Here is a 22,451-nt window from a genome sequence, read left to right as displayed (position 1 = left end):
CTGTAAAAATGGATTCATTACCTACTCAGAATCGGCCATTGATCGAGCACTGCCCAATAAAATTTGGATTTGACGAAATCGGGTTTATTTTCCTTCTTTCACACGATGCGATTCTTGGTCAGTGGGAAAATCGGCCAGTAAATTGGCCTGAAATCCAGAAAAATGCAGCTTTAAGTGGGCATTGATATACTTCCTAATGCTGGGTGGCCATTTTACTAAGACTTTTAAGAAACTAGCGGGGGTGATGACTCCATAAAAGACTTTTTCAGAAGTAATGACTCTAATAGAAGTTTTTGACTTTCGCCTAACAAGGGAAAAATTTGCCTATTATTTTTACAACCTGCAACAACCTTGACCTTTCTATCAAAGGTCAAACTGTCAGTGAAAGTATGATCATAAAAAATGCATTCATGACAACCAGTCTTAACATTACCTGCTCTTACTCCACCATTTGAGACCAGCCGCACTTCTACATGTATATAGCTTTCGATTTTATTGGCCTTCGTTCTGCGCCCTCTGCTTCCTTATCAAGTTGTCTCAGCAGTCTTTTATACCGAGTTTGCCACAGATTTCTATTAACAATACTTTTGCCGACTCTGATTCTCCTATTTGCATCTAAGTGTAGTTTCATTTACTAATTCTTTTATTAATTCCTACTGACAATTCGGGGTGAAAGTTAAGTGCATAAGTTGTCTTAATACCTATGATGTCAGGTTGAATGGGCAGTAGGAAGTAATAATCACAGGTTTGTAAACGCATGTTTATGCGATTGACTGCATGTGTTGATGAAAAAGCTAAATCTATTTGTTGAAACAGCTTTTTTCAAGCTGAACTTCATGATCATAGCCACTAAAGCCGAGTCTATAAAAGATACCATACAAAGTACATCAGTCAGAAGGTCTTCACTGTGTGGAATGAAAAATTTATTGACAATCATAAAAAGTACAGCGATGATAGGTTGTTGACGGATAAATAAAAACAAGATTGTCATACAAAAATGATGTTAGAGGTTCATTAAGGAATACAGCGAGATGAGTATATTAATACATTCAACGAATGGCCTTATGTACACTATGATTCATAGATAAATATAAATTTGTAGCAAACATCAATGGCTAGCACCCTTTCAATAATATACTGTCTATAATGCATCAGTGCATACATATATATGTTGCATCGGTGATATAGAGACCCTGCTTTATATCGGATCTAAAAGAAAACCATTTTCAAGCAAGTCTCCAGTCAGCAAAGGTTTCTCAGAAGGTTCTGAAAGCGAGTGGAGACGCTGAGCCGGTTTTGGCGGAACTGTGTGAACCGACGTCGCACTGTTCAAAGTTTCGTTGACAGCTGTATGATATGGAGTCTCAGGTGAGATTTTACGTGGCGCGGGCGAAGGTGGGGTCAGTTTTCGCTGTCCCACAGAAGGCTGTGTATCGCAAGACTCAGACTGGTGAAAGGGTTTAGGAGGGCAAGATGAATGTGACCAACTGTTCGATAGTGCTGGCAGTCCTGTCAATGTCGCACTTGGACTTGAATTAGAATCAAGAGGTACATTATCTATAGAAACTTGTCTAAGGAGAGCTTTGTTATCAGGGTCATAATTTTTCCTGTTAACATATTCTACCTTGCGCGTTGGTCGACGACCAGACTGAACCGGTAACGATACATTTGAGGCAGCTATCGCTAGGTCCACATTTGAGTGTTTACTCCTAACAGGTACAGGTACCTTCCGGTTCTCAGCGTTGTCACCAAACGGTGAAGCAGTCTCTGATAAATTGGCATAGGCAGGTGTCTCGTAAGTACGCCTACCAGCCGCCCTACTAGCCCTCTCTGTCTCATTGGATGAGTAACTACGAGACAAGCGTGCCTGCCTTGCTTGGTTGAGACACTGCTTCATCTCGGGCGTATCAGAGTCCTGTCCAAACTGTGTTAACAAAAACTGGTCACCAGGACTTCTTTCCCTTACAAGAGCAGGTGAAACGGGGCCAGTACATTCAATACCAGTAGACGTATGGCCTGGCACCAGTGACCTGATTGGTGATGGTTTAGCCTCAAGATTTTCTGAATGTTCAGTGTGAGAGGGCGAATGCTGGTACAGCCCACTATTTACGAAGTGCTGAGGAGGTTGCTGGAGAGGGTGCTGGGGATGGCGCTGAGGAGGGTGCTGGAGATTGTGCTGAGGACTCAAGGCAAGCTTTGAAGGTCCAACAGGTGCGTATACGAGTCCCCCAGTTTTGATACTCTGTTGCTTTAGATGAGTGCTAGAGGCAGGATTGCTATCCAGTGTTTTATTTGTAGGAAAATTGATTGCATTGGCTGGTGGATTCTGACTCCGGGCCATGAATTTTGGAGAACGGGGAATCACCTCTTCATAAATATGTTCATCCTCTTCCCCAAATCGCGAAGAATTATAATCCCGAGGCACTGGTGAGAGCCTGTCCTGTAAACCAAAGTTAGACATGCATCAATCGTACCAATATACGTGACCATGATCCAATTCAACATGCTATGTATCCACCTCTTCTTTCGCTATGTCCAATCGGCAATATGTAGCATGTCTACAACACAATTTTTATTAAGATTCTAGTAAAATTCCTATCCGCAGTACTATTTACTTTACTAAAAAAAGTTATTCTTTGCAATGCTAATAGTAATTTTCCAATTGCTATTTCACTCTGGCACGTGAATGGTACAAAGTACTGTATAATAATACAACATTTTCACTTGGTATTATACAGAGGTGGCATCGATATGAACGGTTTAAACGACTGACAATGGTCAGTACTGAATGGTCTGAAGAGGGACCGGCGATATCCTTTGATAAAATCGTTATTATCAATCCTTATCAAATTATTGACCAGTTGACCCATTAGTTAAAAATAAAAATATTTATTGATTTATTTACACTACTTCATGTATTTGTTATATTCAAATTAATTTGGATAAATAATTAATCGGCCACATAGGCCACACATTCAAGTTCTGGTTACATATGATAGTCACAGATTATTGGACTGCTTTTAAGAATGTATTTTTTGTGCGAACCGAAGGAAACTTTATGGAACATGCCATTGCAGCCGTACCATATACATATACATGGTGGGAAAGACAAATATACCGCAGTTGACACGACTGCTACAAGTTGGTTTGACATAGTCGACATGTATAGGTGCAATGCTATTTTACTCACCCTATCACCAAGGCTTCGACATGTATAGATGTAATGCTATTTTACTCACCCTGTCACCAAGGCTTCAACATGTATAGATGCAATGCTATTTTACTCACCCTATCACCAAGGCTTCGACATGTATAGATGTAATGCTATTTTACTCACTCTGTCACCAAGGCATCGACATGTATAGATGTAATGCAATTTTACTCACCCTGTCACCAAGGCTTCGACATGTATAGATGTACAGACGGTTCCCAACCTACGAACGAGTTACGTTCCGAACGATTGTTCGTAAGGTGAATTTGTTCGTAAGTTGCTTCAGTGCTATATTAGTAGGGTAACCAATAAAGTAAAGGCCGGCAAATTCCTTTACAATACGTACAGTAAAAATAAAAAAGTTCTTTGCGCACTGGAGATACGTTCACGCACTTATGCGCTGCAACGAACTGGGCAGAGAAAGGTGGATGCTGGATTGGGCTTCTGAGTAGTGCCTATTTCCGCCGCTAATACGTCGGTAATACCGTCGGTATTAGCGGCGGACATACGCGCAGACCTGTTCGTATGTACGGGTTGTTCGTAACTCGAATGTTCGTAAGTAGGGAACCGTCTGTAATGCTATTTTACTCACCCTGTCACCAAGGCTTCGACATGTATAGATGCAATGCTATTTTACTCACCCTATCACCAAGGCTTCGACATGTATAGATGTAATGCTATTTTACTCACCCTATCACCAAGGCTTCGACATGTATAGATGTAATGCTATTTTTCTCACCCTGTCACCAAGGCTTCGACATGTATAGATGCAATGCTATTTTACTCACCCTGTCACCAAGGCTTCGACATGTATAGATGCAATGCTATTTTACTCACCCTGTCACCAAGGCTTCGACATGTATAGATGCAATGCTATTTTACTCACCCTATCACCAAGGCTTCGACATGTATAGATGTAATGCTATTTTACTCACCCTATCACCAAGGCTTCGACATGTATAGATGTAATGCTATTTTACTCACCCTGTCACCAAGGCTTCGACATGTATAGATGTAATGCTATTTCACTCACCCTGTCACCAATGCTTCGACATGTATAGATGCAATGCTATTTTACTCACCCTATCACCAAGGCTTCGACATGTATAGATGTAATGCTATTTTACTCACCCTGTCACCAAGGCTTCGACATGTATAGATGTAATGCTATTTCACTCACCCTGTCACCAAGGCTTCGACATGTATAGATGTAATGCTATTTTACTCACCCTGTCACCAAGGCTTCGACATGTATAGATGTAATGCTATTTTACTCACCCTGTCACCAAGGCTTCGACATGTATAGATGTAATGCTATTTTACTCACCCTGTCACCAAGGTTTCGACCAGCTAATGCAGGGAGGAACTGAGGAATGTGTTGGGTAGACCGGTGCATTGTGGGTATATTTGAGTGTGGGTTATACTCCTCAGCTACGTGGTTCATAGATTGTTTCCAAGTAGCCTTTGGTGTTGCAACTATCTCATTTGCACCCTTTGTATAGGCCGGTCTAAACACCGCCCCTACACAAGAAAAAAAGAGGAAAAGAAATGGGTGCTCGAGCTACATTCACAGGGTCCGTGTCACACTAAGGAAAAGGGAACATGTAGACACACATGTGTGGCCCAAGCTGACATACCTGATGTCAGATGTGTTTTGATTCCATCACTCATTGGACTCGGAGAGATCGCAGGCTTCAATGTTGGAGAGTTTCCAGTACTCGGAGTCAAGGTTGCTGCCGAGGACCGTGCAGGTGAAGAGTCCTTTGCAGGGGGCAAGGGTAGAGTATTTGAATGAGGCAGAGGTGATGTCTGCACACTGATGTCAAAAAATGATTCATGAGATGCAGCTCTCACTAGCAATCCTTCATCTACAGTAAATAGACACTCGACCTTTGAACCTTGGCAGCACTTTTGTGGTCAGAAGTGGCAATGATCCTAGTCACTGCTCATAACACACATTTGATCGATACGGAAGATCAATAAATATATAATATCAATTTATTTATTGAACAGGAAACAACACATGACTGAATTTCTGTTAAAAAAGAGCAACAAAAGAACTCCTGTCGCAAAGGAACTCATTAGACATAGTTTCACTTTACTCAACATACTTCAGGTCTAGAGGTCATACTTAAGGTCAAGAGCTCCGTTCCTGAATGAGTAATGCCCAAGATTTGAGGCTCAAACAAATTGTTTATTCAACAAAATGAATACTTACAATAATTATATAATCGCTGTGACTTTAACCAAGTAAATTCTGCTCCTAAATACGATATGGACTAAAAGCGCGGTACAGCATTTACTCTTCACTATGGCTATGGCAAAGCACCAGCTCCATTTAAAAATACAGGCAAAGTCGGATAACTCGCCCTCGGATAGCTCGAACACATAGTTAACTCAAATGGAATTGTTTGGTCCGTTCCCACGCAATGATAAATTGCTTTATATAACTCGACCTCAACATCATTACCTCGAACAGTTTTTGCCCAACGGCTACAGAGAAGGTTGTTATTACTTTAGAATATCACTTTATTCCGAGCAATAGAGATAAACATCAACATTTAGTGGTTTACAGGCATCGTTATTACCATCATAGGCAAAATATTTTCGCTAACGACTTTTTCAAAGGTTTGCAAAAAATCAAATTTTACCAAACATCCGCTTTGCAAGGAAAGGCGAGGTAACCTTGTATAAACTTTAAGTAAAATTGGCAAAATGGATCTTGGTTAAAGTGCTCAAGAAACAGATGTCATTTTTCTGAGCGTTTTAATAGTGATCAAGTTTTGCCAATTAATCTGAAAATGTCCTGGCAGCCACATCACATAAAACAACAAACAAATATCAAGTGATAGAAAAATATCAATACTTTCTGATAAAATTTTTATTAAACTTTACATGAGAAGCCCTTTAACTTGCAACAAGCATTCTATGCTTTTGATTTATATATATTTTGTATATGTACATGTATCTACTGATAAACACATGCACTTTTGACAGTGCTTTGGTAATTTGAACGCTCTGATAACTCGAACACTTTCGCTCGGTCCCGTGAAGTTTGAGTTATCCGAGTTTCACTTTACATATAAAATATAGTGAGCGTTGAAAGAATATTAAACTAGGATTATTGGACACACCAGACTGGCCTGAGATGGAAATGTTGTCACCATCAGTAAGCGGTCTGTTAGTAAGATTGCTCGTGCTGAGACTCGACTCCAACTTGCGCGAGAGGTGACCTATCTCATTCTCGGTGATGTCATCTCCTTCCTCAAGAGACTGACCCTTTGACAACAGCGTATACTCTACAAAAGAGTCAATGCATACTTGTAATTGTCTGCTCCACCACATAAAATGTAGACTTTAAGGTAAGAGTGAACGATATAGACGATTATCAGACTGGAAGAGAAGACAATTCCATCAAAAGAATTCTATCAATTGTATTCTCAGTGAATAAGACAGAAGTTACAATAAATGCCAGAACGCGGTTGGTGTGTGTAGCATTTCTAAAGAGGAGACATTTATGGACAGGCATAACGCGTAATTATGCCAACACATAACACATAATTATGCCAACTAGCGATTGATAATGGGAATGAGTACCCCTGAAATTAACAAGCACCGAATCACTCCTGCCAACACATGCCGCTACAACCACCAGAAATCACCACCGATGAGACAGCTAAAGTAACTCTGCCATAAAGAACAATCAGTTGGGTGCAAGCGATTATACAAGGAAAGTATGACCAAAATCCCACTAAAGTTGAACAAGTGCCTCACCCATCTCTGCGTAAGACATCCACTTGCTAGCGTCTACTGTAATTCAGTGCAAAGATGTGATGCAGAATATTAAGGTAGAAAGAGTATGATACAGTATATAATATGATAGAGTATAATACAGTATATAATATGATAGAGTGTAATACAGTATGTAATATGATACAGTATAATATGGTATGTAATATGATAGAGTATAATACGGTATGTAATATGATAGAGTATAATACAGTATGTAATATGATAGAGTATAATACAGTATGTAATATGATAGAGTATAATACAGTATGTAATATGATAGAGTATAATACGGTATGTAATATGATAGAGTATAATACGGTATGTAATATGATAGAGTATAATACAGTATGTAATATGATAGAGTATAATATGGTATGTAATATGAAAAAGTATAATACAGTATGTAATATGATAGAGTATAATACGGTATGTAATATAATAAAGCATAATATGGTATGTAATATAATAGAGTATAATACAGTATGTAATATGATAGAGTATAATACGGTATGTAATATGATAGAGTATAATACGATATGTAATATGATAGAGTATAATACGGTATGTAATATGATAGAGTATAATACGGTATGTAATATGATAGAGTATAATACGGTATGTAATATGATAAAGTATAATACAGTATGTAATATGATAGAGTATAATACAGTATGTAATATAATAGAGTATAATACGGTATGTAATATGATAGAGTATAATACAGTATGTAATATGATAGAGTATAATATGGTATGTAATATGATAGAATATAATACCGAATGTAATATGATAGAGTATAATACAGTATATAATATAATAGACTATAATACGGTATGTAATATGATAGAGTATAATACGGTATGTAATATGATAGAGTATGATACAGTATGTAATATAATAGAGTATAATACAGTATATAATATAATAGAGTATAATACAGTATGTAATATGATAGAGTATAATACGGTATGTAATATGATAGAGTATGATACAGTATGTAATATAATAGAGTATAATACGGTATATAATATGATAGAGTATAATACGGTATGTAATATGACAGAGTATAATACGGTATGTAATATGATAGAGTATGATACAGTATGTAATATGATAGAGTATAATACGGTATGTAATATGATAGAGTATAATACGGTATGTAATATGATAGAGTATAATACAGTATGTAATATGATAGAGTAAACAGTGCACCCTCGAGATACGATTACCCTGATATACGATTTTTTCACCTTACGAAGTCAAACATTGTGATATCTTCACCTCGCTATACGAATTTTATTTCACCATACGAATTTGAGAAAAGTTTCGCCCGAGCTAAAATTTGGCCGTCGGTGTGCTCATAACACACATCGAAAAAAAAAAAGACACTGAAATATAGTTCTTAGAAAACATTCTTAGAACGTTTAGAAGAGACACAATGATCGACTTCTCTCATGTCCGCGTGGAAAATTTGGTGTAAAATACACAAGCGAGAGCAAATATTCCTTTGTAGTATTGTTATATCATACCCCTACATACGATTTTTTCACCATACGATGCCAACTCTGGAACGAATTAACATCGTATCTCGAGGGTGCACTGTAATAGGTATGTAATATGATAGAGTATAATACAGTATGTAATATGATAGAGTATGATACAGTATGTAATATGATAGAGTATAATACGGTATGTAATATGATAGAGTATAATACGGTATGTAATATGATAGAGTATAATACGGTATGTAATATGATAAAGTATAATACAGTATGTAATATGATAGAGTATAATACAGTATGTAATATGATAGAGTATAATACAGTATGTAATATGATAGAGTATGATACAAAAGCCGAGCATATACATGTAGTATGCTATGTAATTGTAATAACAATAATTTATGTTCACCATTTACATGTACCTTCTTTACCGAAGGTGTGCAAATATGTCAAATGATTTTATATTATTCTATGAAAAATTACAATAGAGTACTTGGCTATGTAACAACTTGACAACTCAAACTAGAGGAATAAGCCACTAGCTAAAAGGAAGCAAAGATAGACAGACTGTGTTGCACAATGTAGCATGACACGATGCAACAGGTGCCATGAGCTACTCACTGCGCCTGTGTGACTTGACTGATGGTACTTTGGGTTTGTGAGAGAAAGGCCACCACTTTGGCACAACATCTTTGATGTGTGTGTTAGTGCCAACAGCAGGGTCACTGTGCCTCGCCTGCACAGACTGACTACGTCTGGTGCGGTTATCGGACTTCTTATCGTCGCTGTAAACAGAAGCAGTCAATGCCAGAGATGACACCTAACAATGCTCTATATGTTGATGTAAACAAAGAAAAATAATTCTTTTCTGACCTGTGAAGTTCAGGGTGCATTTACATCTATGATTTCAGATTGTGGACCAATGCATCTATGAAATTTGACTATGAACTTAGATAGACAGGAGTTGCGTCTTCATTAAGTACCTTGCAATAAAAGACTGGGCTTTGAAGTTGATAGCTGTGTGAAATACAGGAACGACGTCGGTACCATCCTGTATGTAGGAGTTGGCGTCTCGCTTTGGTCTGTGTTCTTCAGACGCTCTGCTCTGCGCTTCGGAGAGGGTGAGGAGCCTGTTCACTGAACTGCCAGCTATGGAATTCGGTCGAGATTTTGTGTTTACTAAAACCAATATAAGCTAGACATCAAATGAACAAGCCTATGTGTCAACATATCCCAACCCATATATTGATGTCTAGACTGTTGAACAACCCAGTTGCATCGCTAGGCTAACTCCCTGTGAACCTGTAATACAAAGAGAGGTACTACGAAAGGTATCAGATATCCACCATGACAGGCACATCGAGTAGAGATAAGTGCTACTTGAACCAACATACCATCTACTGGCTGTGAGATGTCATCGTCAGCAAATATGGTAAGACAAGAAGAGATGAGGGCCTCCACCAAGGTTGTCTGTATGCTGACGCTACGTAACATGTCCACGCCTGTCACATTCCCTGCATCTACCACCTTTGACCTGCGCGCAAACCAAGCAGGCTATATAGGAACATACTCTCTCCCATACCTGACAGCCGACCTTTAGATGATAGCCTAATAAACAGCTTAAATAGCCTTTTTTCCTTGTGTTTGAGCCAATTGCGTGAATTGGACAGGATTTGTGACTTTAAAAATAATCAGGAAGTGACTAAAGTATTTGCGTTACTATATTAACGCTCTGTGAAGTCAGCATTCAACTACATGTACTAATAACCAGGATAGGTCAGTGTTAATGTATAGGGTTAATATATAGGGTTAATGTATAGTCACTTGATTGTGTTATGATGATGATATTGTAAACTGGGCTCAAGGAATAGCATAATTTTACAAATTAACGAGCATCAAAGATATAAAAAACATTTGCGACCCCTTTAAGTCTCACTTTTATGCAGTTAAAATAACCTCATCATAAAATAACATAGAACACACAAGACAAAAGCATAGTATACTTTATGGTGGTTGTTTGTATAAAGATTGAACATACCTAGAAACTTACCTCATAAGATTTGGGGACCAGACGATTGCCAAGTTTTTAGAGTCCATTCCTGTTTGGGATGAATGCCCAGCCATTCTATTAAGGTGGTTAAACAGATATTTTGCAGTCCTACAACAGATTGCCAGACAACATGTCTAAGATCAGTTCCTGGTGTGTTTGCATGGTAAAGCCTACAGGTAAATGCGTATGTCTACCTGTAGTGAGGGGGAGGAAGCCTTTTTATACACTCCTTTATTTTGTTTATTCTGTTGCTTCCTGTCAACTCAACAGCCTCCTTCAAGAGAAATATAGCTGCTGGTAAACAATGATATTATAGATCAACTACATAATCAATAGAGGGAGCTCATAGAGGTACTCTACCACTAGCCTTTTGATATAAACAGCTCATAGAAGTAGCCTACCACACTACTGATTCAAAATGAGCAATTCATAGAAGTACCCTACTATACTATTTATTCAATATGAACAGCTCATAGAGGTACCCAAACACTGCCCTTTCGAAATATACAGCTCATAGAGATATCCTACCAAACTACACGTGCAGACATACCAAGAACCTTTATGTCAAGACTGTATACTTCAAGGAACCTAAGACAATGTGAATACTCAATCTCTTGTAAATAAAAAGCAAAAAGAACCCCATGTGTGCGTCTAACAATTTAGAGCACAATTACATATTGAGCAGGGTGCAGTGCAACTTGTACCTACGTAACAATATAAATGGAATGCATTATCTATTTAGCACTAGTAAAACGCTTGGGTGCGTGTAAACATATTAAATGAAAACATAAATATATCTGAGAACACGAGAAGAAAACACGGATATATGTAAGAGCGCTACAAGAAAACACGGATATATGTAAGAGGACTACAAGATAACACGGATATATGTAAGAGCGCTACAAGAAAACACGGATATATGTAAGAGCGCTACAAGAAAACACGGATATATGTAAGAGCGCTACAAGAAAACACGGATATATGTAAGAGCGCTACAAGAAAACACGGATATATGTAAGAGCGCTACAAGAAAACACGGATATATGTAAGAGCGCTACAAGAAAACACGGATATATGTAAGAGCGCTACAAGAAAATAGGGATATATGTAAGAGCGCTACAAAAAAACACGGATATATGTAAGGATATATGTAAGAGCTCTACAAGATAACACGGAGATATGTAAGAGCGCTACAAGAAAACACGGATATATGTAAAAGCGCTACAAGAAAACACGGTTATATGTAAGAGCGTTACAAGAAAACACGGATATATGTAAGAGCGCTACAAGAAAACACGGATATATGTAAGAGCGCTACAAGAAAACATGGATATATGTAAGAGCGCTACAAGAAAACACGGATATATGTAAGAGCGCTACAAGAAAACACGGATATATGTAAGAGCGCTACAAGAAAATAGGGATATATGTAAGAGCGCTACAAAAAAACACGGATATATGTAAGAGTGCTACAGGAAAACACGGATATATGTAAGAGCTCTACAAGATAACACGGAGATATGTAAGAGCGCTACAAGAAAACACGGATATATGTAAAAGCGCTACAAGAAAACACGGTTATATGTAAGAGCGTTACAAGAAAACACGGATATATGTAAGAGCGCTACAAGAAAACACGGATATATGTAAGAGCGCTACAAGAAAACATGGATATATGTAAGAGCGCTACAAGAAAACACGGATATATGTAAGAGCGCTACAAGAAAACATGGATATATGTAAGAGCGCTACAAGAAAACACGGATATATGGAAGAGCGCTACAAGAAAACACGGATATATGTAAGAGCGCTACAAGAAAACACGGATATATGTAAGAGCGCTACAAGAAAACACGGATATATGCAAGAGCGCTACAAGAAAACACGGATATATGTAAGAGCGCTACAAGAAAAATAAATATATCTAAAAGCACTACAAGAAAACACGGATATACATAAGAGCGCTACAAGAAAATGACGACACACGTAAAATACTGAGAAACAACATAAATAGGACAGACTCACAGAGAAGGAATCATAGAGTTGGTACGTAAGAAGAGGATTGGGTAACTCCCTAAAATATGTCTTGAGAACAGTAGTGATAGTGTGGGTGTCCTGCCTGTACTTCCCCTCATCCAGGTCAACAGCGACACCCTCATCAAACGCAGCTCTGCAACGGCAGCATATTAACTATTCAGTCTAATCTGTAGTCCAACATACTCAAACAGTCTATTGTATAGCCTCGTGTGAGCAGATGGGCATATATTCTGCTGCGTAACGTTCAACATATCATTTATACAGCTTAACACATTGTCTGTCACAGAGCTTTGTGTATTTTCTGTCATATAACTTAACACACTGTCTGCCATATAGTTCAGTATAGTTCATGTAGTTTGGCGTATCATCTGAATGACAACATATACTTACAGACATGTCCCAGCTCAGTTTAAGGATTAAACATCAAGAGTTCCTTAAATACACACAACAGAATATTGTATACCTGTACAATTAGTAAGCAATCCATCTCACATATAGTAGCTATGGGACACACAGCCATGACACCCGTATTAGAGCACAGACAGCAGGGCAGTTATGTCTACAGGCATTGCAAAAGAAACAATAGCTAAATCACACAGTGGTAGCCCGGGGAGTGAGAGTTATGCCCTCTCAACCAAATTACCTGAGCTGCTGTACACTCGACGCAACTCCAGACAACCTGTATATTCCATTTATTTGTCCGTGTTGCTCGACAGTTTCACAACAGCTCGTCAGTACCAATGGCACTGCAAAGTTGACAATTGACATATCAAAGGCGTTGTAACAATCATACTGAGAAGTATGCCTACTCAAACTATGCTGAGAGTAAATCTAGCCTCAAATTTAAAGCTGGTACACGCTGTATCGAGGTACACGAGAGTTGTCCTCTCGGCGAGTATTCATAGACTATGCACACTGTAGACTGATGGCATCACCGAGGCAATGCAGATATGCTGGTAAACATTGCAGCTGCCAAACTTTGCAGATATTTTGACATGCATCCACAACAGTCTATCTAATGTACACCGCTCCGACGATGGTGATTGGCTGCTGCAGAATGCTTGATCTATATTTCTCTGATAGTTGCAGGACTAGTAATTCACCGATCACCTTGTATAACAAGACCTCTAGTGCACAAACTATTCACTAATATAAATGTAAATGTAGATAGATTTGTGATAGTGGGAACAATATCATCACCAAGGATCACCGATGTATTGCTGGATTACTGCCGATATCCTGCGCTACAATGTATACCGGCCTTTAATATATCATCAAACTTACGGCCATGTAAACGCGAGGACGTTTTGAAACACGACGTAACACACTTTAGTAAGCATCTGAAGTAATGCCATAACTATACCTAAAGTATTTACATCAAGTTATTGATCTGTGGAATGAACCAAACAAAACAGGGTATTTATATAACAATATTTGCTCTGACAGACAGGAGTTTCTACATCTGAATAACAGATTGGAACTGATCAAGTTTATACGTAGAGGTTTGACTGTACTTGTCATATGCATACAACTTATATGTAGAGGTTTGACTGTACTTGTCATACGCATACAGCTCATACGTAGAGGTTTAACTGTAATTGTCATACGCATACAACTCATACGTAAAGGTTTGACTGTAATTGTCATACGCATACAACTCATACGTAGAGGTTTGACTGTACTTGTCATATGCATATAACTCATATGCAAAGGTTTGACTGTACTTGTCATACGCATACAACTCATACATAAAGGTTTGACTGTACTTGTCATTTGCATATAACTCATATGTAAAGGTCTGACTGTACTTGTCATTTGCATACAACTCATATGTAAAGGTTTGACTGTACTTGTCATACGCATATAACTCATATGTAAAGGTTTGACTGTACTTGTCATATGCATACAACTCATATGTAAAGGTTTGACTGTACTTGTCATATGCATACAACCACTATGTAGAGGTTTGACTGTACTTGTCATATGCATACAACTCATATGTAAAGGTTTGACTGTACTTGTCATATGCATACAACTCATACGTAGAGGTTTGACTGTACTTGTCATATGCATACAACCCATATGTAAAGGTCTGACTGTACTTGTCATTTGCATACAACTCATATGTAAAGGTTTGACTGTACTTGTCATACGCATATAACTCATATGTAAAGGTTTGACTGTACTTGTCATATGCATACAACTCATATGTAAAGGTTTGACTGTACTTGTCATACGCATACAACTCATTTGTAGAGGTTTGACTGTACTTGTCATATGCATACAACTAATATGTAAAGGTTTGACTGTACTTGTCATATGCATACAACTCATACATAGAGGTTTGACTGTAATTGTCATATGAGTGCGTACAGCTCGTATCTGAAGTCCTGACTACACACGCCGATGAAATGCATAGCTGACAAGGAGTGTAGATACCTGATACCAGTACATACGCGTTGCAAAATAGATTGACCAATGAGAATCGACCTCAATCATGTGGAGCCAATGACATCCTTGCTGAGTTATCCAGGACATTTATCAAAGTATTATCAGGATCTTTATTATCTAATATGGATAATCAAAGATTCGTGACAAGAATAACGGTTGTGCAGCTATTTGCACCGCTGCAAATTGTACGAGGAAAAAGTGTTACATGTCAACACTTCAAATCGTAAAGTAAAAAAACACTTTGAATTATATAAAATAAATCAAACCATAGAATAAATTTTTCAACAGATCTAATTACTGACAGAAATGTTTGAAATGTTTTGGAAACAGTTCAAATTTATACTCGTGGCTTCCGTTTATTTGTTACGAGTAAGAATACCTTTGTCCATATATAAATAGTTGTTTATGTGAGGTTGTTTTGTCGTCATTTAAAAGCCAATCTTGGATGGAAATAGCCTCTGTTAGAAAATGTCTATCTCAGCCAATCATAGACACGATGGTTTTAGCTGTACTAATGTAAACCAACATGTTCATTTTGAAACAATGCATTGCCATTTTATTGGCAACATAAATGATGCATTTCTCGGTGTTTGTGCGGGCGCGCGTGTAGCCAAGTCTCAACACAGCAATAAAAATGTAATTATCATATGGAACAAACACATACTACAAATGTGGTTAAATACAAGACATACAGTACAAGTGAGAATTTTCAAGTAAATTTCAAGACTACTAGAAGAAACACGGCAGATATATTCATATGAAAGGAAGTACTCCATGGGGACTACCAAATCGTCACAGGAGCAAGGGAGACAACTACTAGGACAAGTGACTGAGGTAGACAAAACATCTACAGGCAAATGTTTTTTTTAAAGAAAACTAAGCCAATTGTCTACCGATAAATGATCGACATACATGTGTGGGAAGTGTTGGTGAGATGCTCGGCTAGGTCACAGCCAAATACTCTTTCTTTCACAATTCCCTCTTGCTTTAGGGTTGCCCTATTAGGTCGGTTGAAGACGAATGTAAGTAGATAGGTGATGAACTTATCTTTGCCACTCAGCACTGTAAGTTACAACAAACATTGTAATCTATTACAGCATACCCGGTGGATCTGACAATGTGATCAGTGGGACTGACGCATTAGACTGTCACTGTTTAAAGACTGCATTAGACTGTCACTGTTTAAAGACTGCATTAGACTGTCACTGTTTAAAGACTGCATTAGACTGTCACTGTTTGAATACCTCAAGACTGAAATACTAAAAGGAAAAGCAATACCGTTAGAAACAGAAACACGGAGAGAACTCAGTAGCGAGAGTGAGTGACATTTATCAAGAATGACTGAATGTTCTTGTACATTTTAAGATATTCCATCCTTTCTATGCTGGTCACAGCAATCAACCATCTTACTCGAGTAACCTCATGAGAATACGATCCCAAAGCACTCCACCAATAGGAACAACTCAAGAAAGCACTCTACCAATAGGAAACAACTCAAGAAAGCACTCCACCAATAGGAAACAAGAAGCCATCTTTTCAGCAGCTCCCAAACAGAATTACAAATTGAGTTCACTAGAGGAGCCTCAGCTGCCACCTTCGTACCACTGACCACGCTCCATCGACCAGATATAGTTAGATAAGACCTGGTAGAGTTTAAGACAGACCCTGTTGATGACCAAAGCATACAGCAGTGTTAAACCATTACGCTAGTGACAACTCGCGACTATTGTACATGTACAAGTATCAATCAATGAAAGCCATTGAAAGCCTGGCCTTCAAACAAACTTAAGGATGATCGCAGCATGCCCTCAATCAACAATACCACAAGGTAAACAAGCTAGTCCCTCAAGACTCATCTCCCCTTGTTCTACACCGATCAATAGGACACACGCCAGCTAGCAGGCTTCAGATCTCCAGCTAGCAGAAAACAAGGCACTCTTAACCATGTATATTGCATGACAGAGCTTGTTTACAGTAAAATCATTTTACTAGGATCGTTAAATCTATTCTTACAACGTTGATTACGAACAAAAAGCAACAGCTTTTTAACCTGAAAAGCAAAAGCATTAGCTAATGTCATCCACCACCCTGGTGTGAACTACATGGGCTAAAAGTGAGCCGGAGGGTTACCCTATCACGGCATACACGGTAGTGGGGTCCAAACATTTCATGCAACAACCATGCTGGTCACAAGTCTACACACTTTATCAAGCTCATCACAGACAGACAATTCTATTTCAATCAAGACTAATCACATCATAGAACTCCATTTATAATAATTTATCTTGCTTGGGCACGAGCTGTTTAACAGGTTAATGATAAATGGGGCTTATCACCGTCATCATTTTGGAGATGAGTATTAATTCAGCCGACTAAAATAACTTTATGCAATAGACACTATCATCATCATTATTATTATCATCATGTCGATCTCTTTTCTCTGAGGATTCTCTATAGCCTCATCCTGTAAACTAACCCTACTACCCTAGGACACTTATATTTCGCTAGTATTTAGTTTCGCGAGTAGCATACAGAGTAAAATTTCGCTGCAACTTAATTTCGCATCTCTGATGAGTGCCAAAATATAGTGATGTGAAAATAAATGCAGTGGAACAAACATAATTGGATTCCTCAGATTCGGTTCACCAGTAAGAAAAGATTTTTCAATTTGGAACTAGTTTGTAATTGTAAACCGCAGGTAGAATTGTGTGGACGAGATCGATAATGCAATTTGATCGCTTGATGCCATTTGTTTCTTGGACTATCAATGAATAAAGCTATTTAATTCCGCGTTTTCGCTCGTTCGTTATGATAGTTTAGTTTCACTCATGAAATTTTCGCGAGAGGATGACTTCGCGAAAACGCGAAAGTTAGATGAGGTGAATACATAAGTGTCCTAGGGTACAAAAATAATTAAGGGTATCTAGCTACAACACCTAGTATATTGGAAATGCACTGCAGATAACTGCATGTTTATTAGACGCTGCTGTCTAACAGTACCAACATTATTATACTCCATTAGTTCACAAGTCAGCTAAGTTCATTAATTCTTAAATTTCTCATTGTTTTATCAGAACTGCCTGAATATTCCAATCAAAACACTATTTTAGCTGTTCGAGGAATAAGAAAACTGATTAGTTTTCAATTTTCACTTATATATGCTTATATACATACATGTAGCTACATAAACACTTGTAAGAGCAAGCAGGGGAACATAAACCTAAAATGGTCTTAACAAAATAAATAGTGAGAAAATTACTACTGCAAAAGTTTTGTAGAATTCTCATGTCACACCTTAAAAATTATCACACTTCGGCTAATATTACCACTAATGGCTGCGACTATTGACTGTGATTAATGACTGCGACTATTGACTGTGACTAATGACTGTGACTAATGACTGAGTCTAATGACTGCAACTCTCATGACACGCAGTTTACATCTCTTCAATGTCACGTATCAGTTGCGAGCCTGTTAAGCTCCGCTATTCAGATGTTTTAGCAAGGGAGCACAGCAAGGCAATAGAATACAAACAATCAAACAATGTAGTGTTCCATATTGTTGTCGAGACAGTCGGACACTAGCTGGCTGCTCTTACTGACTGTTACAACAAACGTACAAAGCTTAGAAATTAAACTATTCCGTACTCAATGAACTCTCATTGGGCAAATAGAAATATTGGGAGCTTGAAGCAATGCAGAGATAAAATCAATGGTAAGTCATTAATACTAGGTATATCTGACTAACCAAAATCAGTTGATCAATCAGAAGTGCAGATGACTCACCACACCACGCATTATACATTGACATTCTACACAACTGTGAATGGATTCTATATAGAATTTAAAGCCCTGAACAAACAGCTATCGCCTACATAAGATACCCTAGTAGGAGTAAACTTTGAGAAACCTTAAAACACAGCTAAAAGGTTAACAGAATAATTTCTATGTGATTCACCAGAAGAGGGTCTAGACGTCTAGTGTCTATGAATTGTTTAACATCACAAGGATGCTAAAAGATCTCATCATCTTCATGCGCAGACACATGCAGAAACATTGAAACTTTAAATATATAGAACGGTGTTACTAACAACAGACACATGCAGAAACATTGAAACTTTAAATATTTTAGAGATGAAAGAGTAAGGTGTCAGCTGGTGAAAACAATATTTCCTCTACTTGATGAAAAATTGGCTAAAATAACACACCATCAGTGAAAATGTGCAAACCAACACCGAAGATGTCTAACAAGCCCAGCACGTAGTCTAAAGGGGTAACTCTAACAAGCCCAGCAAGTGGTCTAAAGGGGCAACTCTAACAAGCCCAGCAAGTAGTCTAAAGGAGTAACTCTAACAAGCCTAGCAAGTGGTCTAAAGGGGCAACTCTAACAAGCACTGCAGGTAGTCTAGAGGGGTAACTCTAACAGGCCCAGCAGGTGGTCTAAAGGGGTAAATCTAACAAGCCCAGCAGGTAGTTTAGAGGGGCAACTGTAACAAGCACTGCAGGTGGTCTACAGGGGTAACTCTAACAAGCCCAGCAGGTGGTCTAATGAAGTAACTCTAACAAGAACAGCGGGTGGTCTAAAGAAGTAACTCTAACAAGCACTGCAGATAGTCTAAAGGGGTAACTCTAACATGCCCAGCAGGTGGTCTAAAGGGGTAACTCTAACAAACACATCAGGTGGTTTAGAGGGGCAACTCTAACAAGCACAGCATGTGGTATGGAGGGGTAACTCTAACAAACACATCAGCATACGTTAAGCCAAACAAAGATTTCAGCGATGGTACAGAGATCACCCAACACAGCCCAAGTTGAAAAGTTCAAGTGGAGCAGGTTAAGTCATGTTAAGTCATGTTCAGTTATGCAGGCACCTTGTGTTTTAATAGATGATATGTTATAGGACACACCATTGTTCTTTAGTCTATTTTGTCTATTTAATTCTATTTCATGAACTTAAAAAAAAATAGCAAAAATTTTACTTTTTCAGACGACATTCTTTTTTGATCAGTGTGATTGGGTGACTCATCATAATCAGTAAAAATATTCGCTATTTATCGACTGTTGCTGTTTGTTCGCTAAGAATGTTCTTCAAGGCTGGTTCAGACTATATCGCTGCATGTCGGCATTGATACCACAATACTTTGGTGATCGTCGGCGATAACAATGTTCACACCATCATAAATCCCTTCGCGTTTGCATCAGCACATACTCTGTGGTGTAGGGTTTTCATTTTTCTTTTTAATTTTTCACAAAAAAACCCATTGTTTTCACACGCTTGAATCAAATACTAGTCCCGCGATAAACAGAAATAAATAAATTACTACCCACCATCTAAATGGTTCAAATTGTACAGGCGGTCATTGATGCTCAGCCAAATATCGGGAAAGTTTGACAGCTGCAAACTTTCCCAACGTGGCCGCGTTGATTCGTCGATGCCATCGGCTTACGGTTCACCTAGTCGATGATGAACGCAGAAAGCAAAACGTCAACAAATGGCGATTTAGGGTGAACCAGTCGTTTGTTTATATTCATGAGACAACTCATCACAAATTTTGGTCTAGACATATAACTTCTGAAGGCTGCCTTGTTTAATCGCTGAGGTATAGTCAGATGAGCTGATTGTGAAGCAGATTTAGCTGCTATGCAAGGCACTTAACACTAGACTTGTGAAAGCACAGGCTAGTCTTTCTTAGTCGACCATACAGCGACCCACCGGGTTTGGTGTTGGCAGGATAGGACAATGCACGGTTGTCTCCTCCTATCAATTCAACACACTCGGAAGGAAAGAATCCAACCTAAAAGAATACACAACACTTTTTGCACAAGCTACACAACACATTACAGGCTGACCAATCACACTCATCAGCTTACTGAGACACACACGTACCTCAAATTTCTTCTTGCCCCTCCACCATGAGGACTCGCGGGGCTCCGGTTTGTCTATGACAGAGAGCATGTCACCAACCTGCGAGAAACAGATGACAGCTGCAAGAGCTGAACAGGTCTAACACTCATGCATGCAAGGCATGATGAAACAAATGGCCTTTCCTTCCCATCGTCTTCACTTACATTTTGATATTCAGTTAATCATCAAACACACATTGCTATTTCAAATTTTTGAATAAACATACAATGCATCTTCGGGTTACGATGTCCCTGATAATAAACATACAGTGCATCTTCGGGTTACGATGTCCCTGATAATAAACATACAGTGCATCTTTGGGTTACGATGTCCCTGATATACAGTTTTGCTGTTTTACTATGTCACACTCGATGGCTTTTTGTTCCCGAAATTTTTTCGCCATACTTCATCAACAAGTTTCTCTCCAAATTCAAATTTGGCAGTCGATGCGCTAATTACGTCTGAATAACGAAGATGCCAATATGCTACTCGCCGAAATTTCTCCCATAACGCCTGAAAGAGAAACGATGCTCGCTCTCTCTCAGTTCAGCTTATTATTTATAAGTTAGAGTGACAACAAAACTGGAAACAGGTGATAAAATTTTAGACGACAAAATTAAGGTTTAGTTTAGTGAAAATATACTAAAACTTAGCTTTAAGTGTGTGTTTATTAAGTATGTGTTTAGTAAGCTAAATTCAGTTAAGTTAAACTCAAAGTTTATGTTATACGTCTGTCTCGAAGGTAAGACCTCCCTACGGAATGTTCTGCACATAATACATTGTAATATTACATTTTATTGCAGATCATAACCAATAAATACACTAAAGTTATTGTAGGTAACTATAGTTACAAAGGTTAACGTACTATTTTCTTACTACTTTTCAATACGTACAGTATGTATATAAAATTTTGATGTTTTTTACCAGATGTTTGCATTAGATAATTACTGTGGGTTTCTATACCCCTCTATATGACATTTTCGCCTTACGGTGCCAACATTGAAACGAGTTAATGTTGTATGGCGGGGCCCAAACTTTTAGTTAATGAAAATAAGCCAGAAGCAAAAATTAGCATATCAGGAAAAGCTTATGATCCTTCAGAGTCAACACTATGAGCAACAAACTAACTGATGATTGGTCTGTATCATCGTGTTGGCTAAAACTAACCTGTATTAATAACTAGCCAACTGCTCGGCGTTGCATGGGTATTAAAAACTTCTTATAAAAAACAGTAGGCAATGTAGTTGCCTGCCACTTGCCATTAGCCTGGCACATTGCCAATGACTAATTTGAGTACGCTACTATCCATATCACTCATCTTACTAATAAGAGCCGTGAGAGCAAGCTTTAGTGACGTTGTTGCGTAACACAGAGTGCTATGCACAATTTAACTGACATTATGACTCATATTGCCTAATGAATTCATTGCATCTCGAGTAGTTTAATTGGTTCGGCAATCGCCTGGTAAATTGGGAGGTTCCTAGATGAAATCCAGCTTAAAGCG

The 22,451-nt window shown here is 38.3% G+C and overlaps 1 protein-coding gene across 3 annotated transcripts in view; it reads right to left on the bottom strand.

Moving 5' to 3' along the window:
* Positions 1-908: 908 nt before the first annotated feature.
* Positions 909-22,451, bottom strand: part of LOC137393262 (GTPase-activating protein CdGAPr-like) — a 36,421-nt gene continuing 14,878 nt past the window's right edge. For 2 of the 3 annotated variants that reach the window (XM_068079726.1, XM_068079728.1), the window contains 15 exons: positions 20,930-21,007; positions 20,756-20,837; positions 15,956-16,105; positions 13,236-13,338; positions 12,581-12,725; positions 10,750-10,829; positions 10,556-10,663; positions 9,900-10,039; positions 9,489-9,684; positions 9,127-9,290; positions 6,986-7,021; positions 6,346-6,510; positions 4,849-5,079; positions 4,539-4,732; positions 909-2,440 (listed from right to left, as the gene is read on the bottom strand). In XM_068079726.1, coding sequence (XP_067935827.1) covers positions 1,199-2,440; positions 4,539-4,732; positions 4,849-5,079; positions 6,346-6,510; positions 6,986-7,021; positions 9,127-9,290; positions 9,489-9,684; positions 9,900-10,039; positions 10,556-10,663; positions 10,750-10,829; positions 12,581-12,725; positions 13,236-13,338; positions 15,956-16,105; positions 20,756-20,837; positions 20,930-21,007 — 3,114 coding nt within the window. In that variant the 3' untranslated portion in view covers positions 909-1,198. The remainder of the gene's footprint in view (positions 2,441-4,538; positions 4,733-4,848; positions 5,080-6,345; positions 6,511-6,985; positions 7,022-9,126; positions 9,291-9,488; positions 9,685-9,899; positions 10,040-10,555; positions 10,664-10,749; positions 10,830-12,580; positions 12,726-13,235; positions 13,339-15,955; positions 16,106-20,755; positions 20,838-20,929; positions 21,008-22,451) is intronic. The other variant, XM_068079727.1, reaches the window with a different exon arrangement.

The sequence above is a fragment of the Watersipora subatra genome, chromosome 4, assembly GCF_963576615.1.
Source record: "Watersipora subatra chromosome 4, tzWatSuba1.1, whole genome shotgun sequence".
NCBI lineage: Eukaryota > Metazoa > Bryozoa > Gymnolaemata > Cheilostomatida > Watersiporidae > Watersipora > Watersipora subatra.
This window is presented reverse-complemented; position numbering and strand designations above follow the sequence as displayed.